Source organism: Bos grunniens, chromosome 4 (genome assembly GCF_055505025.1).
Source record: "Bos grunniens cultivar Pamir isolate PY7600 chromosome 4, Bosgru_T2T1.0, whole genome shotgun sequence".
Lineage (NCBI taxonomy): Eukaryota > Metazoa > Chordata > Mammalia > Artiodactyla > Bovidae > Bos > Bos grunniens.
The window spans coordinates 25,133,823-25,158,992 of NC_141168.1; the positions used below are offsets into that span (position 1 = coordinate 25,133,823).

General features: G+C 36.6%; 1 protein-coding gene and 1 pseudogene across 16 annotated transcripts in view; one reads left to right on the forward strand and one right to left on the reverse strand.

The window, feature by feature from the left end:
• The window catches only part of MKLN1 (muskelin 1), a 396,990-nt gene that overhangs the window by 145,690 nt on the left and 226,130 nt on the right, over window positions 1-25,170 (reverse strand). For 15 of the 16 annotated variants that reach the window (XM_086395594.1, XM_086395595.1, XM_086395597.1 and 12 more), the window contains one exon: window positions 9,797-9,866. In XM_086395594.1, the coding sequence (XP_086251720.1) occupies window positions 9,797-9,866 (70 nt within the window). Of the gene's footprint in view, window positions 1-9,796; window positions 9,867-12,476; window positions 12,636-25,170 lie in introns of those variants that run through there. The other variant, XM_086395602.1, reaches the window with a different exon arrangement.
• Window positions 22,230-22,554, forward strand: LOC147373792 (ragulator complex protein LAMTOR5 pseudogene; annotated as a pseudogene).

Below are 25,170 nucleotides of genomic sequence, written 5' to 3' on the forward strand. Positions count from 1 at the left end.
GATCCAGTCAACTTCAGCTTCTTTGGCATTAGTGGTTGGGGCACAGACTTGGATTACTGTGATGCTGAATGATTTGTCTTAGAAACAAACCATTCTGTTGTTTTTGAGATTGCACTCAGGTACAGCATTTCAGACTCTTTTGTTGACTATGAAGGCTAATCCACAACTGAGCATCATTTCCGCTTTGGTCCAGCCACTTCATTCTTTCTGGAGCTATTAGTAATCGCCCTCTACTCTTCCCCAGTAGCATACGGAACACCTCCAACCTGCAGGCCTTATCTTCGTGTCATATTTTTTGCCTTTTCATACTGTTCATGAGGTTCTCGCAATAGAATACTGGAGTGGGTTGTCATTTCCTCCTCCAGTGGACTGCATTTTGTCACAACTCTTCACTATGACCTGTCCATCTTTAGTGGCCCTGCAAGCAGGAAGGGTAAGCTAACTCTACTGTTTTGTGTAAATGCAGTCGGGATTATGATCAGGACTGTCTTTATCTATAATGCTGCTAACCCCAAGCCTTGAAGGGAAAAGATAAACACTAGCTGCCAGTCTTTTGGTTGTACAATAAAAAGGCTTGGGTAAAAACCCTTTTTCTGGATTGGCTCCACTGATGCTTTGTCCTTGATACAGGAACTGTTCTGCCAGTAAGAAACTACCTTTTAAAGTTCCTTTCATATTGGACAATACCCCCGGCTACCCAGAACTCTGTGACTGCAACATCAAAGGTGTCAAAGTGGTCTGCTGCTGCTGCTGCTAAGTCACTTCAGTCGTGTCCGATTCTGTGCAACCCCATGGACTGCAGCCTACCAGGCTCCTATGCCCGTGGGATTTTCCAGGCAAGAGTACTGGAGTGGGTTGCCATTGCCTTCTCCGTCAAAGTGGTCTCAGTTCAGTTCAGTTCAGTCGCTCAGTCGTGTCCAACTCTTTGCCCCTAAATACAGTGTCTCTAATTCAGCCTCTAGATCAGGAGTCATAAAGATCTTTAAGGCTCATACTCCACGGGAAAGATTGTCAATGCTATGGAAGAAAACTCTGATAGAACATCATGGACATCTGGAAGAATTTCACCACTGAAGATGCCATGGTTATTGTAGAAAAAGCTGTGAAAGACTTTAAGCCCAAAACAATAAATGCCTGCTGGTGAAAACTGTGTCCAGATTTCACATATGATGTCACAGGATTTATAACAGAGCCAATCAAGGAAATCTTGAAAGAGAGTTGATATCAAAAAAAAGGTGAGGGATGAAGGGTTTCAAAATACAGACCTTAGAGAAATTCAAGAGCTAACAGACATCAAACCAGAGGAATTAAAAGAAGATAACTTGATGGAGATACGTGTTTCCAAACTAGAGCCAGACGATGAGGAAGAAAACACCAGAAGAAGCTGTGCCAGAAAACAAACTGACAATAGACGATCTGACAGAAAGAAGGGTTCCAATTATTCAAGACTGCTTTTGACTTCTTTTACGGCATGGACTCTTTCATGACAGGGGCACTAAAACGAAAGCAAACAATGGAAGAAGGATTGCTACTGTATAAAAACATTTCTACAGTAATGAAAAAGCAAAAAAGTCAGAAGTTACCAGGTATTCATGCACAGTTACACCAAGTGTGCCTGCCTCTCCTGGCAACTCCTCTCCGTCTTCCACTGAGGCCACTCCTGAGACAGTAACACCAACCCCTCATCTTCCTCCTCCTCCTCAGCCTACTCAACATGAAGATGACAAGAACCAAGAACTTTATGATGACCCATGTCCACTTAATGAGCAGTAAGTAATCATCATGCCATACAACTGATAAACCTCTCTGCTGTGTATGTGTGTATCATTGTGTGAACATTTAGTAACTGTCCAGCAAGAACTATATGAAACCATTTTTGTGTGATCATCCTTGCCTAAGTATTTATTGTATAGGACACTTCTGACTTCTGTACAAGACTTGTACTGAAATGGATAGCCAATCCTTACATAGGCATAAGGTGACTAATATTTTATATAAAATTAATAAGGTTAGTTTTCTTACTGTTTTGCAACTTTATTTTCAAATAATTATCATTATTTGATAATTTGATATCAACAGTATCATACAGTATGCCCCCTCTCTCATTAGTAACTGGAAAAATTACATATCGACTTATCATACAGGTAAGAGGCTTTCGAGACAATGTTAATAATGTTTTAAATACTGTATTATGAGTACGACTGCAATAAAATATACCATAAATATTTTATGGTATCCTCATCATAAGTATATAGGGTAAGGTACTGTGAAGCAACTGTATCAATTACAATACTACAGAAGAATTGATGCTTTTAAACTGTGGTGTTGGAGAAGACTCTTGAGAGTCCCTTGGACTGCAAGGAGATCCAACCAGTCCATCCTGAAGGAGATCAGTCCTGGGTGTTCATTGGAAGGACTGATGTTGAGGCTGAAACTCCAATACTTTGGCCACCTCATGCCAAGAGTTGACTCATTGGAAAAGACCCTGATGCTGGGAGGGACTGGAGGCAGGAGGAGAAGGGGACGACAGAGGAGAAGATGGCTGGATGGCATCACCGACTCGATGCACGTGAGTTTGGGTGCATGCCATAGGTGTCCCGATGGACAGGGAGGCCTGGCATGCTGCGATTCATGAGGTCACAAAGAGTCGGACACAACTGAGCAACTGAACTGAACTGAACCGAACCATAAAGCAACCATTTTCCTGCTTCTTCATTTATCAATGAATGGTTATACCTGTAAATATATACAAATTTCTTTTTCACATTTTATCTTTTCATTTTTGGTCTCTAGTATTGGTAATACATCTACAGAGTTCTGTATCATGTGAGAAAATACTGGTGTTGGTATGGACAGACCATTCATCTTGTACACAGCATAAACTTATGATATCAATAAACATAGTACAGTAAAAGTACTTTCTATTCCTTATGATTTTCTTAATAACATTTTCTTTTCTCTAGCTTACTTTATTATAAGATACAGTATTAATAAATAATACATATAACACACAAAATACCTGTTAATTGACTATGTTATCAATAAGGTTTTGGACCAACAGTAGGCTATGAGTAATGTTTTGGGGGAGTCAGAAGTTAACATGCAAATTTTCAACTGAAGAGAAGTTGCCACCTCTTTGCACTGTTCAAGGATCAACTGTATCTCTCTACCTTATGATGTAGCAACTTTACCTCCAAACATTTATCTCAAATAATTGAAAATATGTATCATTTTAAAAATCTTATAAAAGAATATTATATAAGCTTTCTTCACAATCACCAAAAACTTAAATGTAACAAATATCCATAAATAGGAAAAAAGACAAACAAAATGTGGTATATCCATAGAAAAAAATGGTATTCTGTTAATGAAAAGAAATGAAATACTGATGCACGTAAGTGGATAGCAACCCCCCACCTCAAAATTCGAAGTATAAAAAGTCATATACAAAAGAGTGTGCATATGCTCTGACTCCATTTCTATTAAATTTTAGTACAGGCAAAACTAATCTGTGGCAAAAGAAATCCTCTTGCCTCTGGGTAAAGGGTGGGAGACTGAAGGATTACTGGTAAGGGACAGAAAGAATCTTTCTGACGTAATGAAAATGCCTGACATCTTGATAAGCATATAAATTAATGTGTGCATTTTTCAAAATGAATACTATGCACTTAAGGTTCATGCATTTCACTATATGTAAATTATATTAAACAAAACTGTATTATTGAACACATACAATGTTCTTTTCACAAACTAGGGCAAAATACCATAAAGAAACTTCATAAATTTGCTGGCACCCTGTTCCACAGATAGAAATTACATAGAAATACATATATTTTCTGTTTATTCCTCACTTTATAAAACTCTTATTCCCATAATATTGTTATGGTTCACCAAACAGAAAGAATAACAGGAGCATATTGCAAAAGCTATAACACACACACACCCCAACTGTATTAAATAATCACTGAAGTTTCTTGACCTTCAAAAGCAGAATGCCCACAGTTTGTTAAACTTTCAACTCTTCTCTCTCCAGGCCCAGAAGGCAAAGAATATTACCTAATACCATACTTTTATTTTAACTACCTCATAAAGAACTTATAGTTGTAGTAGAAAAACTATGATTTAATCTTTCTTAAAACAATTATCAAGACATATATAACCACCTGTACATTTTAATCAACCCTAGGGCATTCCCCAGTACCCTGAAAGACATGTTTTCCATGGCAGTATTAGTAACTTCTATAAAACATATCTGATATGGGAGAAGGAGGAAATTACTATCTTAAAGTATGTATGGGGTTTTCGTTCATGCTACATTTTACTCTCTACCAGTACAGACAGATGATCCAAAATTGACAGCAATGCTTTCCTCATTAGGTCACCAAATATTTGCTCCCTTCCACAATGGAAATGGCTTTCATTTTTTTCTTACTATATAAATTATAAGGTGAAAATGAGAATCAGGACAAAAGCATAAGAACAAAATTTAAAAGAAATTAAAATTCCTAAATTCCATTATTCTGATACAACCACCACCATTTTGATGATTCAGTTGAACCCTGTTGTACACACTTATACAGACACTTTACATACTCTGAATATCATATATGTTGTTTTTCATGGGAATAACTCTTTCAAATGGTTCTTCTATCTCCCTTTCCTCTCTCATCTCCTCCTCTCTTAAATAACCAATGTCAACAACCAGATATATATCCTTTCATATCTTTACCTGGTCTCACTGTATCAAATAAAAATATACACATATACATACATACACATTGTTGAAGGAGGGAGAGTTGTTATTCAGGTAACAATAGTAGGATCCTATTACAGATGTTTCTCTGCATCATGCTTTTCTCATTTTATGGAGGAAATTCCTCCAAGTCAACTGGTATGAAGCCAGTTCACTGTATTTAAATGGCTGACAATACTCCATGAAAAATGTATTCAACCATTACCTTGTAGATAAGTACTCTTTTTTTCTCCTGAGCCAAAATCTGACCCTCAGTAACAGGGTGAAATACTGTTTGTTTTTAACTGCTAACTTCTGTGGTAATTTGTTACACAGCAATTGAATGACTGATACAGATTCTAAGGTCAAAAGAAACATCAACAGTCTACTTATTAAGTAGTTATGTCCAAACAATAAGTATTCATGTCCTGACAATAACTGAGTAGCCACCTGAAAAAAATTCTTAACATGCATTACAAGGAAAATATTTCTATTTTTATCTACCCCATTCATAGCCCAACACAAGCTTTAGAAAAGTGTTTAGAGTTCATTCACTCTGAGATGCCATTCTCAAAACATGCCATACATCCTAGCATCCATGTATACACATAGTCCTTCCTCTTTATGGTTAAAAAAGGAGTAGTTGAGAGGCTTTGAGTTTGTTTCCCATCCTTTTCTAAATAACTACACATTAACTTCTGTATCCACGTAAGCTGCACATACTAAACATAATTATAGTATCTTACTGACAAAGTCAAGCACTATATATCAAACAGTATATCCTAATAACAGCAATGCCTTAGATCTATGCAGTCTAATACATAGCCACTAGCCACCTGGGGCTATGTATTCTAAACTAATTAAAATTCAGTAAAATTTAAAACTGCATTCCTTAGTTCTACTAGACTCATTTCAAATACTCAACAGCTATCTGCTGTTAGCAACTGCCATACAATGCAGTGCAGATTATAAGAATATATCCATCACTGTATAAAGTTTACTGTAAACACTATCCTAGAGGTAAATGAAATACAGAGTATTCTTGCACTAAAGACCTCCTAAATGTGATACTGTTGGTTTTCTATGTTACTTAGATTATTCTATCTTCCCTTTTATGACACTTTGCCAGTTATCAACTTGCTGTCGATGTGCCTATCTTTCATAGCTATGGTCCCCATGCACAAAGCTGCTTCCAGCTGCTGAAACCTGAAGAAACAATGAACCAAACAGAATAACATTAAATGCAAAGTGGATTCTTAAGAAAAGGCTATTAGAACCTCAAAATCTCATCACATTGTTTTTGATTTTTCAGAGTCCTGTTTTCCTTTCTTTCTAATCTCAGACCTGTTTAAAATATGGTAAATGAATTGCTGGTTACAGTACAGTTGTTCCTATCTTTTCACGGATCTGGTATTTGCAAATTCATCTACTCTTTAAAATTTATTTGTAACATCAAATCAATATTCTCAGTCATTCCTGGACATGCACAGAGCAGCAAAAAATTTAAGTTGCCATATGCAATCCCATGGACAGACAAGCCGGGTGGGCTAGTCTATGGGGTTGCAAAGAGCTGGATACATATTGACTGACCAGCATGCATGCACACTCTCTGAGCTAAGGTCAAACAAAGGACCCTACACACTTGCTCTCATACAAGTGTCTTTTTCATGGTCTATTTAGTGCCACATTTTAAAATATTTTTGTGTGTGCTGTTGGTGTTTCACTGTTAAAATGGTCCCCAAGTGTAGTGCTGAAGTGCTGTCTGGTGTTTTTAAATACAAGAAGGCAGTGATGTGCCTTATAGAGAAAATATCTTTGTCAGATAAGCTTTATTCGGGCAAGAGTTATAGTGCTATTGGCTGTGAGTTCAATGAAATGAATAAACCATATACACAAAGTGAGATGACTTTAAACAGAAATGCATATAAAGCAACATTATGTATGGACTGACTGATAAAAATCCAGTAACCAAGAGTAATAAGAGGCTCACAGAAACCTAACTCTGAGTTACAATGAACAATCCACCAGTCTGGCAAAATCTAAAAATCAGTCATAGAAATGATGGGGAGAGTACAAGACGTAACAACTTTCATACACTGCCAATCAGAGTACAAATTATAGAGCCATTTTCTAAAAACTTTTCTATTACCAGATAGAACTTAAATACACATATCCTCTATGATCCAGCAACTGTATGCCAAGGTATATACCCTAAAGAAACTCTTGTATGTGTGTATGAGGAAAAATCATACAAGAATGTTCATATTACTCTGTTCCTAAGAGCAAAAACAATAAAAACTCAAAAGCCTATCCAATTGAAAAATGGATAAATATATTTTTGCATACTGATATACTAGAATACCAAACAGTTCAAACTGTGTGTGCTAAGTCACTTCGATTGTGTCTTGACTCCTTGCAACCTATGGACTATAGCCCATCAGGTCCCCCTGTCCATGGGATTCTCCAGGCAAAAATACTGGAGTGGGTTGCCATGCCCTCTTCCAGAGGATCTTCCCAACCCAGAAATCGAACCCATGTCTCCTATGTCTCCTGCTTTGGCAGGCAGGTTCTTTACCAGTAGCACCACTGGGGAAGGTCAGTCAAAACTAACAAACTACAATTATACTCGGCAACATTAATATCATAATCTTTAACAAACAAACAAAAAGCCACAGAAAATGTATAAATGGATTCAAGTTCTATTATATTTACATAAAGTCAAAGCCAGACCACCTGACCTGCCTCTTGAGAAACTTATATGCAGGTCAGGAAGCACCTGTTAGAACTGGACATGGAACAACAGACTGGTTCCAAATAGGAAAAGGAGTACGTCAAGGCTGTATATTGTCACCCCGCTTATTTAACTTCTATGCAGACTACATCATGAGAAACACTGGGCTGGAAGAAGCACAAGCTAGAATCAACATTGCCGGGAGAAATATCAATAACCTCAGCTATGCAGATGACCCCACCCTTATGGCAGAAAGTGAAGAAGAACTAAAGAGCCTCTTGATGAAAGTGAAAGAGGAAACTGAAAAAGTTGGCTTAAAGCTCAACATTCAGAAAACTAAGATCATGGCATCCGGTCCCATCACTTCATGGGAAACAGATGGGGAAACAGTGGAAACGGTGTTAGATTTTATTTTTCTGGGCTCCAAAATCACTGTAGTTGGTGACTGCAGCCATGAAATTTAAAGACACTTACTCCTTGGAAGGAAAGTTATGACCAACCTAGACAGCATATTAAAAAGCAGAGACATTACTTTGCCAACAAAGGTCCATCTAGTCAAGGTTATGATTTTTCCAGTGGTCATGTATGGATGTGAAAGTTGGACTGTAAAGAAAGCGGAGCACCGAAGAATTGATGCTTTTGAACTGTGGTGTTGGAGAAGACTCTTGATAGTCCCTTGGACTGCAAGGAGATCCAACCAGTCCATCCTCAGGGAGATTAGTCCTGAATGTTCATTGGAAGGACTGATGTTGAAGCTGAAACTCCAATACTTTGGCCACCTGATGTGAAGAGCTGACTCATTTGAAAAGACTCTGATGCTGGGAAAGATTGAGGGCAGGAGGAGAAGGGGACGACAGAGGATAAGATGGTTAGATGGCATCACCGACTCGATGGACATGGGTTTGGGTGGACTCCAGGAGTTGGTGATGGACAGAGAGGCATACTGAACCCTGGCATGCTGCGGTTCATGGGGTTGCAAAGAGTCGGACACGACTGAGCAACTGAACTGAACTGAACTGAAAGTCAGACAAAACTTAAATCACAGGAATTTATAAACATATACATATATAATACTGTGAGAATATGGTTAACAAATAGTGAAGTCGCTCAATCGTGTCTGACTCTTTGCGACCCCATGGACTGTAGCCCACCAGGCTCCTCAGTCCATGGAAATTTTCCAGACAAGAGTGCTGGAGTGGGTTGCCATTTCCTTTTCCAGGGGATCTTCCTGACCCAGGGATTGAACCCGAGTCTCCTGCATTGCAGGCAGACACTTTACTGTCTGAGCCACCAGTGAAACCCATGGTTAACAAATATGAAATAATCATTATGGAAGTGGGATTAGAGGACAGATACAAAATGGTGCTCACAGGAAGCTTCAAAGGTTGCAGTAGTTTTCCATTTCTAAAGACTGCTGAAGAATAAACAAGTATTTGTTTTATCATTCTTTAAATTTTATGTATAAGTATGCATATTTTTTCCCTTTGAATATAGCATATTTTGCAATGAAACACTTAAAACATGACGTGATCCAAAAGGTTTGTAAACAGTAAAAAAACAATTAAAAGGAAAAATAAGTATAGAGACTAGGTTTCCAAGAACTACAGTAAAGTTAAAAATTAAGTTTTATTTATCCACCTTCTTTACCTATCAGAGCATTAATTTCCTCAAGGATATGGACATAATAAGTGTTAATGCTGAAAGTGTATAAATGAAAAATGATTATTTTTTACTTCAGATGACTTCAGACACTATTTGTCAAGGAAACAATTTAGCTCATGGTCCTAATACCATCCAAGTACACTTTTTTAGTAAAATAACAAACTATGTTGTTTATTTTTTCTAAAAGGCAGTTAACTGAATCACTGAGTGAAAGTTCAGTTTACTAACATCACATTAAATGTTTACAGAATAACTTGAGTTTAAGTGCAGTAGAAGCCACAAACTGTTCAGATCTGTACTCTGATCAGTTACTACTCAGAATAGTAACAGCACCATAACCAGTTCTTTTTAGTTAACATTTTCCTCAAAATATAACAAGAGACTTAGATTTGTATCATTAGTAATGCCCCCCCCCCAAAAATTAGATTTTAAATATTCCAGTAGAGAGAAATAAAAAGTCTATGCTTCATCAAACCCCACACTGTATTTGCCTATGAAATAAAAATTCTTCCAAAATGTAAACAAACAAAAAAAGGGGAAATAAAAATTTACCTAACAGTTTCAAAGACTGAATAAACTACTGATGTAATCCAGATAACTGTTAACCATTCAGTACTTGCCTATTTAAAATATGACTTCTAAATGGAATCAGGAATTAAACATAATCTTACCTGCGGAGGATAGTTGCTTTCTGAAGACCACCTTGAAGACTGGTCATTTGGTTTATCAACTAAAATGTTCCTGAAATAAAGAAAAGGAAATTATACATTTAATTAAAAGAATAAGTGAACAAAAATATGTGAAAAGAGGAATAATCTACCAGATGTTAAAATTATCACTAAGTTATATAATACTGGGAACTTGAATAAGAAGAAAAAAAAGGAAACAGAACAAGCAACACAGAAAATGTCTAGCAGTTTTAAGGTTTTTAAATATGATTAAGGCAGTATTTTAAACAACTGAAAAAAGGCATTTTATTTATATATATGTGCACACAGAGAGAGACAGAGAGCAAGAGAGAGAGAGCGAGCGAGCTCTACTTCATATCCAGTGACAACATGAGCTACAGGTGTACTTAGGAATTTAAGGTAAACAAAGTAATAAAATACTAATAATTAATACTACACACATATATATGTGTGTGTGTATATATATATATATTTAGGAATTTAAGGTAAATAAATAAAAGACCTAATAATATAATATCATATATATATACACATACATATATGTATATGTTTATATAAATACATACATCTTTTTTTTTTTTTTCAATCTTTGAATCAAGAAGGTCTTTTAAGCCCAGCACCTAAAACAGACCTATGAAAAAAGGAACTGATATACATACTTTGGAAGGTGGTGCTTTTACTGGAAATTATATGGCTAAAGACAAACAGAATCACACATAAAAAAACTATTTGATAAAGTTATTTCTCAGAGGGATATGGGTTAATTCTGAAACACTTCACACTGGTGTCAAACAAACAGTAAATGGACAGTAGATGATGGGAGTCAAGCTTCTCACTTTGGAGTGAAAAGTAACAGAAAAGCAAGGGGATGAAGGTTGGAATGAACCCAAGGCTACTGAAATAGAGTCAGAGACATCAGTGTGAACTCATATTAATATTCAGCTTTATATAGATACAGATAAATAGATTCAATAATTGTATGTGAGAGTACTCCTAGCTCTGTTCACTAATAGGGACTAGAATCATTGATACTCCAGTAGCAGTGAGTACACTCAATACCAATTCTTGATTTCTACATACCACAGTCCAATAAAAGGAAACAGGGATTCTTGGGAAAGGAGCTGATTCTAGGCATAGAGCAGGGAATTCAGAACATTAGTCTAGAACATCTTGTAGTGCTCAAAACCACCACAAAGGTCGGGGCGGGGAGGGGGGGCATGTCAAAGGGACACAGAGGAGCCAACATGAAAGAATGAATGGCCAAAGCTAAAATAACTAAACAGCAAAATAAATAACAAGGTACTGGATTACAACCCAAATATCCCTGAGTCTCTAGTGATATAAATAACTCTAGCCTAACAATCAGAAAAACATCAAACAGATTCAGACTTAAGAATACTCAACAAAATACATGACCAGTACTCCTCGAACTATCAATACAATGAAAAATAAGGAAGATTAAAAACCCATCACAGACCAGAAGAGAGTAAAGGAACAAGATAACTAAAAGTAATGGTATCTTGAATGGGATCCTGGATCAGAAGACACTAAAATAGGAAATCTAACAAAATTCAAATAAAATGTGAAATTTAGCTAACAGTAATGTATCAGTGTTGGTGTCTTGGTCATGACAAATGTACCATGGTAATATAAGATGTCATCAACAGGAGAAACTAGATGAGGGGCATATGCAAACTCGCTGCAACTTTTCTATAAATCTAAAATCATTTTAAAATAAAAAGGGTATTTTTTTTAAAGTTGGATCTACACCTATCACAGAAAAGGTACTTAATAAATGTCAAAAAGATGAATGAATTTTTTTAAAGACAGAACTATAAGAAAAAGAATTTTCTTTACATACACATTTTACAAAGATAAAACATTAATACATAATAATAAATAATAAATGAAATGACCTCATGCATTCTAAAAGGTAAAAACCAGCTAGAAAAATATAGACAATGTAAAACACAAAAGGCTAATTAAAATTTGAATATTTAAACAGCACTTAATTATAAATACAGCCTTCCCACGTGGCCCAGATGGTAAAGACTTTGCCTGCAATGTGGAGACCCAGGTTTGATCCCTGGGTTGGGAAGATCCCCTGAAGGAGGGCATGGCAACCCACTCCAGTATTCTTGCCTGGAGAATTCCATGGACAGAGGAGACTGGTGGGCTACAGTCTATGGGGTCACAAAGAGTTGGACACGACTGAGTGACTAAGTTATAAATAGCCCATACAAAAACTAGCAAACGCAACCATTCAAAATCAGTAATAACCAAAAATTAGAGATTAAAACAAAGATATACATTATCCCTATAAAATTGAGCCTATACTCAAAATAACATATTTGAATCATAACTGCAGTTGTTGCCCAGAGCTGGTAAAATGGTACTCTCATATTTTGCTGGCAGAAATGCAAATTGATAAAACTTTTCAAGAGAGAATTTTAATATACTATATATCAAAAACATTTCAAATATGTATATCCCTCTAAATAAAAATGATAACAGCCGTGATGACAATGATGATGTTTGTGTCTAACATTTCTGAGCTTTTATGACATCCCAGACTAAGACATCCTGGTCTAAGTGCTTTCTATATATAAACTATTACCTTCAACGTACAGATTAAGAAACTGAGAGAGATAAATTAATATACCTAAGTGGTGGTTGCAGTTTAGTTGCATCTGACTCTTTGCAACCCCATGGATTACAGCCTGCCAGGCTCCTCAGTCCATGGGATTCTCCAGGCAAGAATACTGAAGTGGGTTGCCATTTCCTCCTCCAGGGGCTCTTCCCAACCCAGGAATAGAACCCAGGTATCCTGCAATGCAGGCAGATTCTTTACCAACTGAGCTACAAGGGAAGCCCACACCAAAAATTAAGAATCTCAACCCAAGGCGATCTGACTCCAAAGTCAATGCTTTTAATCACCATAGTACACAGTTTTAGCATATTTCACTTCCTGGAACTTAACCTAAACAATAATCCAGGGGATTTAAAACATCCACATTCATGACAATACGATTTATAAAAGCAAACTGTAAACAACCTAATTGTCTAACAATAGAGGATGTGTTAAAAAAAGTTATGAAATGTCTATGTTACAGAATAACATGTAACCATAATATTATGGCCTCACTTCAATGCTGTTGGCAAATGTTTATTACACAGTGAGTGAAGAGAAAAGGTAGTTTGCAGAGTATGTACAATGAATCAAGTATTGTTAAGTAATAATAATGTTCGTGCAAGAAAAGAAAAGACCAAGAAGATATGCTAAATTGCTAATGTAGCTATTGCATTACAATAATATAATATGGTAATGGTGAGATTACAATGACTTTCCTCCTTCTTCGCACGTTTTTGTACTTTCCAAATATTCTAAAACTAACACATCAACATATAATCAGAATAAAAAGATGTGTTTTATTAAGCATCACAAAACAAAGATAAGAACTCTATGAAAAGACTGCAGTACTGTTAAAAACTAAAGCTATAAAAACTAGGGGGAAAAAATCACTCTGACATGAAAGTATGAAGGAAAATCTAATGTAACTATGATAAATTGGGACCACAAAAATCACAAAGTATAATACATTGTGGGAAGGGAGATCAAATGACATGAGAGTTAATTTCATCATTTTCATAGCTCCTAAGAATAATGTTTCTGAAATTGATAAAAAGAAAAAGACTCAAGAATACTGAAATTTAGAATAAAAACATACTACCTATCTCATAAATTATTTGAGACAGAATACCAACAACAACAAAACAGCAAAAAGGAGCTAAGAGAAGATTAAATGAAAGCAGGACACACTGAAAACAGAAAATTTTAAATACAATGACAATATTAATACAAAGAATCTAAAACAGTCAGACATATAAACAGCCTAAAATAACACAGTAAGATATCCTTTGAACTGGGTGTATAGTAGTAACATTACTATTACATGAAGGCACACACACATTAATAGAGTGACTAGTAACAGATAAAAGATATGTACGGCAGATACAATCTTTGCAAAACCAGGAGGAATTTAAAGAAAAAGTATTAACTGGGATTAAAGGGCTCAAAGGGAGAGATAAAAAAATAAAATTTAAAGAAGTTTGGACTGGAGGAAAACAATAAGATAATAAGAATTCAAGCTAGGATTGTGAGTCAATGAATTAAATGAAAACAAAAATAAAGTAAAAAACACAGTGCCAGAAGAAACTAATAAAACAGTAGCAGGAGATTAAAGTCTCTCAGCATCTAGAAAATTAATAAACATCTATACAATGTCAAAGTAGCAATAAGGATTAATAGTACTATGAAGAAAAACAAAACAAAGTAGAAGAGAAACAGACCTAAATGAGGGACTTAGCCATGTCATAATCTGAAAAATGAGCAGATAGATCACTAAATGCAAAGCTAAAGGGGTAAATAGTTACAGTATGTTATGGTCTTGTAAATTCTGAAATGCCTATTAAACAACCCACTGGAGATTCAGCGGCTGATTAACTGAGGCTGAAATTCAAGGAAAATGCCAGAGCTGAAAAAATAGAGCCATCAGTATATCAAATGCTAAAATATATAAAGCTATGACACTGAATGAAATAACTCAGGGGATAAAAAGGAGGTAGAAGAGAAGCTGCACTGCCCCCCCACCCCCTACATGGCGCTAATGGTAAAGAAGCTGCTTCCAATGCAGGAGACGTAAGAGACATAGGTTCGATCCCTGGGTCTGGAAAATCCTTTGGAGGAGGAAATGGCAACCCACTCCAGTATCTCTACCTGGAGAATCCCACAGACAGAGGAGCCTAGCAGGCTACAGTCTGCGGGGTCGCAAAGAGTTGGATACAATTGAAGCAACTTGGCACGCACAGAGAAGCTGAAGGACTCATTAAGCTCTGGAGGGTCCATTATTTGGGGGGCCAGAGAGAAAGATCAAGCAAAGGAGACTGAGAAGGACCAAAGATGAAGAAACTGAAAACTTACAAACTGTGATGTCAAATGAAGAAAGAAATATTTTGCGAACAAAGAAGTGAAAAACTATGTTCAGTGCTGCTGAGAAGACAGGATTTGGGTGGTATTCACTTCATTTGACTAACTCCAAACTTAAAAGTTGCCACACAGAAAGTGCTTAATAAATATTTGATAGATATGAACAAATACATAAACAGCACTAAAAGGAAAAAAATTCAAATGATTCTATTAAAGTATAGAGTATATTAATTATATTAATATTAAACAAATATATTAATATATTTGTTATCTGTAATTTAAAGCTTATACTAAGATAAAAGAGAAATATGTACACTTGAAACTAATACAATATTGTAAATCAACTATATTAATTTTAAAAATGGATAAAACAGAAATATGATGCAGATCAGAAATGAGGTCAGGTCTAAGGTGCCTTGGAAAGATGGACGCTTGAAAATATTCCTGATGATTTCTCTCTAGTTCCAACACTAAGTCAACTACCAAGTACCTCTCTTAAGCCCAGAAGGTGACAGAGGCCAGAACCAGAACTTTTAAGAATTATCACAAAAGCTTATTAGTACTAGGAGGACCACGAGATCCATGGATTCACCTTTCCCCAAGAGAAATGCAGTAACTAAACAAGCACTTCTGGGACAATAGGCTAGTCTCCCGGGCCCACAAAGAGCTTCAGGAGAACTTTACTGCTGAATATAAGAACATACTTCTCCTAGCTGAAGGCATCTAGCTGCCGAGAGGTGGCTCCCAGTGACCCATGGCGAACCACAAAGAACTAACAATATACAAAATGTTACACAAAAAGCCCCAAGACAAAGACTGCCAGCCTGCCCATAATCTGAGGTATCAGAAGCTTTACCCAAAGAGTACACAATACAAAAAAGTTTGTATAGAAAAATGTACAAAAAGAGCCAAGAAAATTTATTAAAAAGTGAGGAGAGATCATTTTATCAGCTTTTAAAACACTTCAAATTCTTTATAATTAAAACAGTAGGGATTGGTATAGGAACAGACCAAGAACTAAGAAACAAAAACCCAGAAATTGAGCCCGGTGTAGATGAGAACTTAATATTTTATGAAGATGATGTTTTATTTCAATGGGAAATACTACTTCATATTTAAATGATGCTTATACAACTGGAATTCCACAGGAAGAAAATAAGTTAACCCCTACCTAATATCATATACAAAATTAATTCCAATTAAAGATATAACCATACACACATACATAAACATCTCAGAAAAAAACTGAGGGCCAATATATACAACCCAAAAAGTGTTAAGAGATCTTTCTGTCAAGAAACACAGAAGCTTAAACAAAAATTTTATTTAAAAAACTTTAAAATTTTGTATTGTAAAAAAAAACTCCATAAAAAAGGACAGGAATCACATGGGTCAGAATGGCCATCATCAAAAAGTCTACTAACAATAAATGCTGGAGAGGGTATGGAGAAAAGGGAACCCTTTTACACTGTTGGTGGGAATGCAAACTGATACAAGCACCATGGAGAACAGTATGGAGATTCCTTAAAAAACTAGGAATAAAACTGCCATATGACCCAGCAATCCCACTACCTGGGGATATATCCTGGACATATATCCTGAGGAAACCATAACTGAAAAAGACACATGTATCCCAATGTTCACCGAAGCACTACTTACAAAAGCTAGGATATGGAAGCAACCTAGATGTCCATCAGCAGATGAATGGATAAGGAAGTTGTGGTACATATACACAATGGAATATTACTTAGCTTAAAAAAGAATGCATTTGAATCCATTCTAATGAGGTAGATGAACCTAGAACCTAATATACAGAGTGAAGTTAGTCAGAAAGAGAAAGACAGATATCATATATTAACAAACACATATGAAGTCTAGAAAGATGGAACTGATGATCCTATGTGCAGGGCAGCAAAGGAGACAAAAGCACAAAGAACAGACTTTTGGTCTTAGTGAGAGAAGGAGAAGGTGAGATGATTTGAAAGAATAGCATTGGAACATACACATTACCGTATGGAAAATACATAGCCAGTGTGAATCTGATGTATGACATAGGGCACCAAAGCCACTGCTCTGTGACAACCTAGAGGGATGGGGTGGGGAGGGAGGTGGATGTGGGGCTCAGGAGAGAGGAGACACATGTATGTCTATGGCTGATTCCAACTGCTGTGGCAAAAACCATTACAAGGTTATAAAGTAATTATCCTCCAACTAAAATAAATAAAACTTTTTTAAAAAGACAGGAAACAAGCAATAGTTTAGGAAAAAGTACTTGCAACTCATATGACTAACAAGCTAGTAATCATACAGGGTTTCACTTGAGAATAAAATGAAAAATGAGTGAATGTGTGTCACTGAAGAGTCTTTAAAATTTAATGACTAGTAAATAACAACAAAAATTTTTTTTCTAAATCCCTGTGTCAGGAAAAACAAATTAACACATTAAGATATCTTTTTTTCACCCCTCAAATTGATTAAGTTAAATCTTTACTTAACAGGAAATCTCAGGGAGAAACTGTGGACATGTCCATTATTCCAACCTTGATGGAAAGTCAATTTGCAATATCTATCAAAATTCTAACTGCACATATTCTTTCACCTAGCATTCTCAGAATCTATCCTATAAAAATAAAATCATCAGTATATAAAGATCTATGTATAGAGACTCACTTATGAGTCTAGTTGCAATAGCAGGGAAATAAATCATAAAACACTATACTGCCAGATCTATGCCAGCTAACTTGTAGGGATTTCTGCAATATAAAAAATAAAGAAGGAAGTATGATTTTATTGTTAAAAAAATTATTATTTATATATATTTGTATCCAATTGTGGCTTCCCTGATAGCTCAGCTGGTAAAGAATGCACCAGGAGACCAGGGTTCGATTCCTGGATTGGGAAGATCCGTCACAGAAGAAATAGGTTACCCACTCCAATATTCTATGGCTTCCTTGGTGGCTCAGACGATAAAGAATCTGCCTGCATTGTGGGAGACCTGGGTTTGATCCCTGGATTGGGAAGAGCCCCTGGAGAAGGAAACGGCCACTCCAATATTCTTGCCCGGAGAATTACATGGACAGAGGAGCCTGGCAGGCTACAGTCCATGGGGTTGCAAAGAGTCAGACACGACAGAGATTTTCACTTGTATCCAGTTGAATTAATAAGCATGTGTGGTATTACCTAATTCATATAAAATATATAAAGCACAGATATAAGCCAATAATGAAGCGTGAAAGTCAAAGTGAAAGTCACTCAGTCATGTCCAACTCTTTGTGATTCCATGGAATTCTCCAGGCCAGAATACTGGAGTGGGTAGCCTTTCCCTTCTCCAGGAATTCTTCCCAACCCAGGGATTGAACCCAGGTCTACCGCATTGCAGGCAGATTCTTCACCAGCTGAGCCACAAGGGAAGCCCAAGAATACTGGAGTGGGTAGCCTATCCCTTCTCCAGGGGATCTTCCCAACCCAGAAATTGAACTGGGGTCTCCTGCATTACAGGTGGGTTCTTTACCAACTGAGCTATCAAGGAAGCCCCAAAATGAAGCGTAAGTATCATTAATGAGTTTTATTTATCTTCTTCTACTTACCATATTCAGATTTTAAAAATAAACATTTTTATATAAGCATTAAAGTATTGTAAAAATATTATGACAAACTTTTCATATTTATAGAAAACTGACTACATCATCATCAGATGGTCAAATCGGGCTCAACTTTTCTTTCTTTTTGAAGACATAGGTGATAAAGAAGCAATTAATAAAGATATAACTGTTTCTTAAAATTTTTAAGTGACAGATTATCCCTCAAAGCTTAAAGTCAACTACAGATCAGTTTTAGTTCTTCCTCCCAGATGCTCCTTCCTAAAATCCATTTGCACTCTCCTGGAAAGCAAGTGAGAAACTGGCTGTGGGCAGTGACTATTATCAGCATTACTCTTCATCAGCAGGGACACAGCCACTGTGGTAGCTGTCTATAAAACATGTGCGTAAGTATCCTTACTCATAACTCCCAAAGATCTATAAAACCCACCATCATCACTGGTATAGTTTTTCCTTCTTCTAACACTCAAGAGAGACATTAACCTCTTTCACTACAAACTGTCAATCATGATACTAGTTCACTAGCCCTAATCTCTGAAAGGGGAAACATCCCATCCACAGCCTCTGCTGAAGAAGCAATCACAGACAGACAGTGATGTTTTTACTTGTGACTCAACCACCTCAGTGACAGCCAATCTAGCCTAGCTAAGAGAGAGAATGGATCATATGAAAATAATGTATAAAAAATAGAACCAATGAAACAGAGGGAAAAGTATACAGAATAAGAGATAAAAGAGAGAGAATAAGACAGTAGTAAGATAAGACTGTAGCAGACATAAAATAGAAGAGACTCCCAGGAATAACAGAGAATAGAAATTAATGGCTTTTTGGTTCTAGCTTACAGGAGGCTATTTCTGGCCACCAAAATATGTGATCAAAACATACTTCTAGGTACTCCATGACTAATGTTTAACATTTTAACTATTGTCTGAGAAAACAAGTAAATGATCAGCAAAAAAAAAAAAAAAATACAGAAGACACAATTCAGTATAGAAACTATATGATCCAAATAATAAAGAAAAGTAATCTACTAAGATTAAGCTCAATATATGCCATTCTAAAATATATTTTAAAAAGCAAAATACAAATAACAACTATCAGAGAACTTGTTAAGAACCGATAAAACAGATGGGCTAAAGATTAAAATGGTTTCTTTTTTTCATCAGGGTTAATTTAATTTTAAAAGGTATATTTTTATTCCTACCAATGCAAGATGAAAACCATAAGGAAATAAAACTGAGCCATATTAAGTCTCTTAGATATAAGCTAAAAAAGGCAAGGCTGTGAATAATCAATTTTTTCTATTAAGACTATAAAAATCTATAGTGAAACACATGGACAACTGAAATACAGGATACAACATTAATTTTTTCCCAAGCTTTATGTCTCTATTTTGCAAATTTTTTAAGGTAGTATATTTAATTATACTACCAACTACATGCCAGGAACAAACTATTGAAATGCATTATAAGAAGATAATTTACTGGACATTTTGACTTCAAGTCAGCAAATTAAAAATCTTTTTTTTTTTGATTAAACATGTTCAAATCTTAAGCCTGCCTGGCAACATCTTTTAAATTGCTGCTCTTAAGAATACTTAAACGTAAAAAGCAGCACTTGGGCAAAAAAATGGAGCACTTATCATTTTTTTCTGCTAATGGATGCACAGGATACTTAACAGTAAATCCAGTCGATTTTAAACTGAGAGTTTTGAATACTCAAAAGCTAGCTACCTCTAATTTCAATGTGAAGAAGTCAGTCAAGCCAAGTCTGAGAATATTTTTCTTCTGGTAGTTTTAAAATACCCTACTAAAACCTGTGCCTTTTGGTTGAATAATGTGACAAAACACATCTAGAAGAAAGCTCTGACTAGGAATGATAAGATCCTGGAGCTTGGCCACTAATTTGTTGGGTAACGTTAAGCACATCACATAATCTCTCAGGACTTTAATTCCTTTAACTGTAGTGTAAAGGGAAGGGCTGAATTCCTTGATCTCAAGTTTCTTCCAGCTCTAATAGGAGCAGTGCATTGCACAACTCTAGAAAACACCATTCATGAGGCCATGTTAATATTCTACAATTCTATGAAAAGATTTCACATATTTCATTCAAGGTATCATGTATAATACTCCTCTTACACAGCAGTCAATAACAACACACAATCCATTGACTGTAAAACAGCTTCCATTATGTGTAAACACTGTTCTAGGGTAACACCACAGAAGTGTAGAAGGGGTACCTGTGGCCAAGGATACTATGATGTAATAAATAATAAATGTATATAGCATAAAATGTTTGAGACATAAAAACCATATATAATAAAAAGCCAATTCAAAATGCAAAACAGAAATCAACTCAAACAATTTTGAATATCCACAGTTGTACAGTGTTAAAGAGTATACTATAAAAATTATAGCTTTTCCAAAAAAATCACTTGTACACTCACTTTCAAATACTTCCTAATTTTCACACAGGAGCATCGTGAAGAGGCCTTACCATAAGCTGAAGTTTTTCGACAAATATTTACTCATCTCTAAATGCTAGACATTGTGCTAGGCTCTAGGAATACACTGATAAATAAGACAGAAAGAATCCCCACTTGTGATGCTAACGTTCAAATGAGAAGTAGCAGAAAGTAAACAGGAACAGCTGTAAACAATGTAACTACAGACCGTAATAAATGATATAAGAGAAATAAACAGGGAGCTGCACTAGGGCAGAGGAGTTCTTTTATTTGAGGTGGTCCCCAAAATGCTAATTAAAAGGATCCACTCATGGAAAAACAAAAGAAAAGTCAACTCTTCACAAAGAAATCAACAAGCTCAAAATCAGAGCAACAGGAAATAATCTATGGAAACCATGGAAATCTGAGAACTAGACTAAGTCAGATAATGGCCTCACAGGCTCCAAGATAAGATAAATCCAAAGAAGGTAAATCTCCAAGGGGGCCTGAGAACATTCATAAAATGTTGAATCTAGACCTAAGAGGATTTCACAACTATCCTGAAAATATTTCCTTATTTTTAGGAAGACAGAAACCCATTCTGAAGAGAAACTGCTGGGAACAGAAAATAAATTAAGCAAAGCGTAAAGAATGACAACTCCTAGGAAAGGTAAGATTCATATGCTAAGCTGGCAAAGGTCCAAGCGATATAGAACTCAAGACATATCACAGAGCAAAATATATTCAAAGATGCCTCTCCAAAAAGCAAAATATTCGCAAAGCACAGATATAAAGGCAAATAGCTTTATTATATCTCATACTATATCTCATATTATATTTCCCAAAGGAGAGAGGTCTTGAGACACAAAGCTCATAAACTACACTTGTCCATTCCTTCAGCCTACAGAAGTGCTTCCATCTAAAACTATTAGAAGTGAATTCTTTGGTGGTCCAATAGTAAGGACTCCATGCTTTCCCTGTTGAGGGTGCTGGTTCAATCCCCAGCCAGGGAACTAAATCTCATAAGCCACACGGGATGGCCAAAAAAATAAATAAATAAAATAACTACTGGAAAACCGAACTTGTTTAAACATTAGAAAGTTAAAATGAAAGCCCACACTAAGAAATTGTAGGAAAAATAATATATGTAAAATAAATCACATTTTAACAGATAATAAAAACACATGAGAAAAATGTGGCCACAAAAAATGATGAACATTATAATCTGGTGTTTCAACATGAACTAAAAGAAATTAAGAAAATAGCTGAAGCTTTATTAAGCAGTAATCAAAATTATGACATTTCAGAAATATTAGACAATATGAAGAGCTATTAAGACTCACAAATGGAACACTGGCAGCGAAGAAGCAGGCAACCCGTGGGGGGATGGCAGCTGCCCGACAGCAGCGCCTGGAAGACGTACTGAAGAATCCACCCACTGCTGGAGTCCTGTGCAGATTCACACAGACTCAATATGGGCTGCCACGGAATCCGATCAGATGAGCATGCTCGGGTGCTATCAGTTCTAGCCCAGCAAGCAGCTAAGGTAAGCCCAGACCCCACTGATACTCCTCTGGTGTATCTAGAACCAGATAATGGGAACATTATGATCCAGAAACATGATGGCATCACGGTAACAGTGCACAAAATGGCCTCTTGACATCTTGTATCACTTCTTCAGCAGCCTGTCACAGAAACTCAGTCCTACCTGATGCTAATTATCTTATAGAACTATTAGAATTCCAATAATTAGACCATTCATGTAATATGCATTGGGCACTTTTCTATTAATTTTAGAGTGAGCTGCTTTTTGACATTCTGTGGACTAACTTATCAAGAAAGTAGTTAAAAAGTACCACATGTTTTGAAGCAGCAGGTTTAGGTCACCTTGTATACATAATTATGTTATGCTTAATAAACCAGGTTGGAGGGGAAAAAAGACTCACAAAAGATTTCTTTCTGAAAACAGACTAAATTACAAATAATTAGACTAAATTGTTAACGTGGTAACCATTATGCAGTATATCAAACATTACGTTGCACACCTGAAACTAATATAATGTATGCCAACTGTATCTCAACTAAAACACACACAAAAAGGAATATACCCCCCCTCCCCCAACCCTGCCCAAAAACACCCAATAAAGAAAATACAGATTACAAAACCAGATTAAAGATTTACTGAGCAAAGCCCCGCCCATCAGAACAAGACCCAGTTTCCCTCTCAGTCAGTCTCTCCCATCAGGAAGCTTCCATAAGCCTCTTATCCTTCTCCATCAGAGGGCAGACAGACTGAAAACCACAGTCCCACTAACCAATCTGATCACATAGACCAAAGCCTTGTCTAACTCAATGAAACCACCCAAGACAGACGAGTCGTGGTGGAGAGTTCTGACAAAACGCGGTCCACTGGAGAAGGGAACAGCAGACAACTTCAGTATTCGTGCCTGGAGAACCCCATGAACAGTATGGAAAGGCAAAAAGATAGGTCACTGAAAGATGAACTCCCCAGGTCAGTAGGTGCCCAATATACTTCTGGAGATCAGTGGAGAAATAACTCCAGAAAGAATGAAGGGATGGAGCCAAAGCAAAAACAATACCCAGCTGTGGATGTGACTGGTGATGGAAGTAAAGTCCGATGCTGTAAAGAGCAATATTGCATAGGAACCTGGAATGTTAGGTCCATGAATCAAGGCAAATTGGAAGTGGTCAAACAGGAGATGGCAAGAGTGAACATCGACATTTTAGAAATCAGCAAACTAAAATGGACTGGAATGGGTGAATTTAACTCAGATGACCATTATATCTACTACTGTGGCCAAGCATCCCTTAGAAGAAATGGCAGAGCCATCATAGTCAACAAGAGTCCGAAACACAATCTGAAGCAATCTCAAAAATGACAGACGGATCTCTGTTCACTTCCAAGGCAAACCATTCAATATCACAGTAATCCAAGGCTATGCCCCAACCAGTAATGCTGAAGAACCTGAAGCTGAATGGTTTTATGCAGACCTACAAGATCTTCTAGAACACCCCAAAAATATGTCCTTTGCATTTTAGGGGACTAGAATGCAAAAGCAGAAGTCAAGAAACACGTGGAGTAACAGGCAAATTTGGCCTTGGAATACAGAATGAAGCAGGGCAAAGGCTAATAGCGTTTTGCCAAGAGAACACACTGGCCATAGCAAACACCCTCTTCCAAAAACACAGGAGAAGACTCTACACAAGATGGTCAATAATAAAATTAGATTGATTATATTCTTTGCAACCAAAGATAGAGAAGCTCTATACAGTCAGCAAAAACAAGACCAGGATCTGACTGTGGCTCAGATCATGAATTCCTTATTGCCAAATTCAGACTGAAATTGAAGAAAGTAGAGAAAACCACTAGACAATTCAGGTATGACCTAAATCAAATCCCTTACAATTATACAGTGGAAGTGACAAATAAGATTCAAGGCATTAGATCTGAAAGACAGAGTGCCTGAAGAACTATGGATGGAGGTCCATGACACTGACAGGAGGCAGGGATCAAGACCATCCCCAAGAAAAAGAAATGCAAAAAAGCAGAACGGCTGTCTGAGGAGGCCTTACAAATAGCTGAGAAAAGAAGAGAAGCAAAAGGCAAAGAGAAAAGGAAAGATACATCCATCTGAATGCAGAGTTCCAAGGAACAGCAAGGAGAGAGAAGAAAGCCTTCCTCAGTGATCAATGCAAAGAAATAAAGGAAAACAACAGAATGGGAAAGAAGAGATCTCTTCAAGAAAATTAGAGATACCAAGCGAACATTTCATGCAAAGATGGGCTTGATAAAGGACAGAAATGGTATGGACCTAACAGAAGCAGAAGATATTAAGAAGAGGTGGCAAGAATACACAGAAGAACTGTACAAAAAAGATCTTCATGACCAAGATAATCATGATGGTGTCATCATTTACCTAGAGCCAGACATCCTGGAATGTGAAGTCAAGTCGACCTTAGAAAGCATCACTATGAACAAAGCTAGTGGAGGTGATGGAATTCCAGTTGAGCTATTTCAAATCCTGAAAGATGATGCTGTGAAAGTGCTGCACTCAATATGACAGCAAAGTTGGAAAACTCAGCCGTGGCCACAGGACTGGAAAAGATCAGTTTTCATTCCAATCCCAAAGGAAGGCCACACCAAAGAATGTTCACACTACCACACAACTGCACTCATTTCACATGCTAGCAAAGTAAAGCTCAAACTTCTCCAAGTGAGGCTTAAACAGTACGTGAACTGTGAACATCCAGATGTTCAAGGTGGATTTAGAAAAGGCAGAGGAACCAGAGATCAAATTGCCAACAT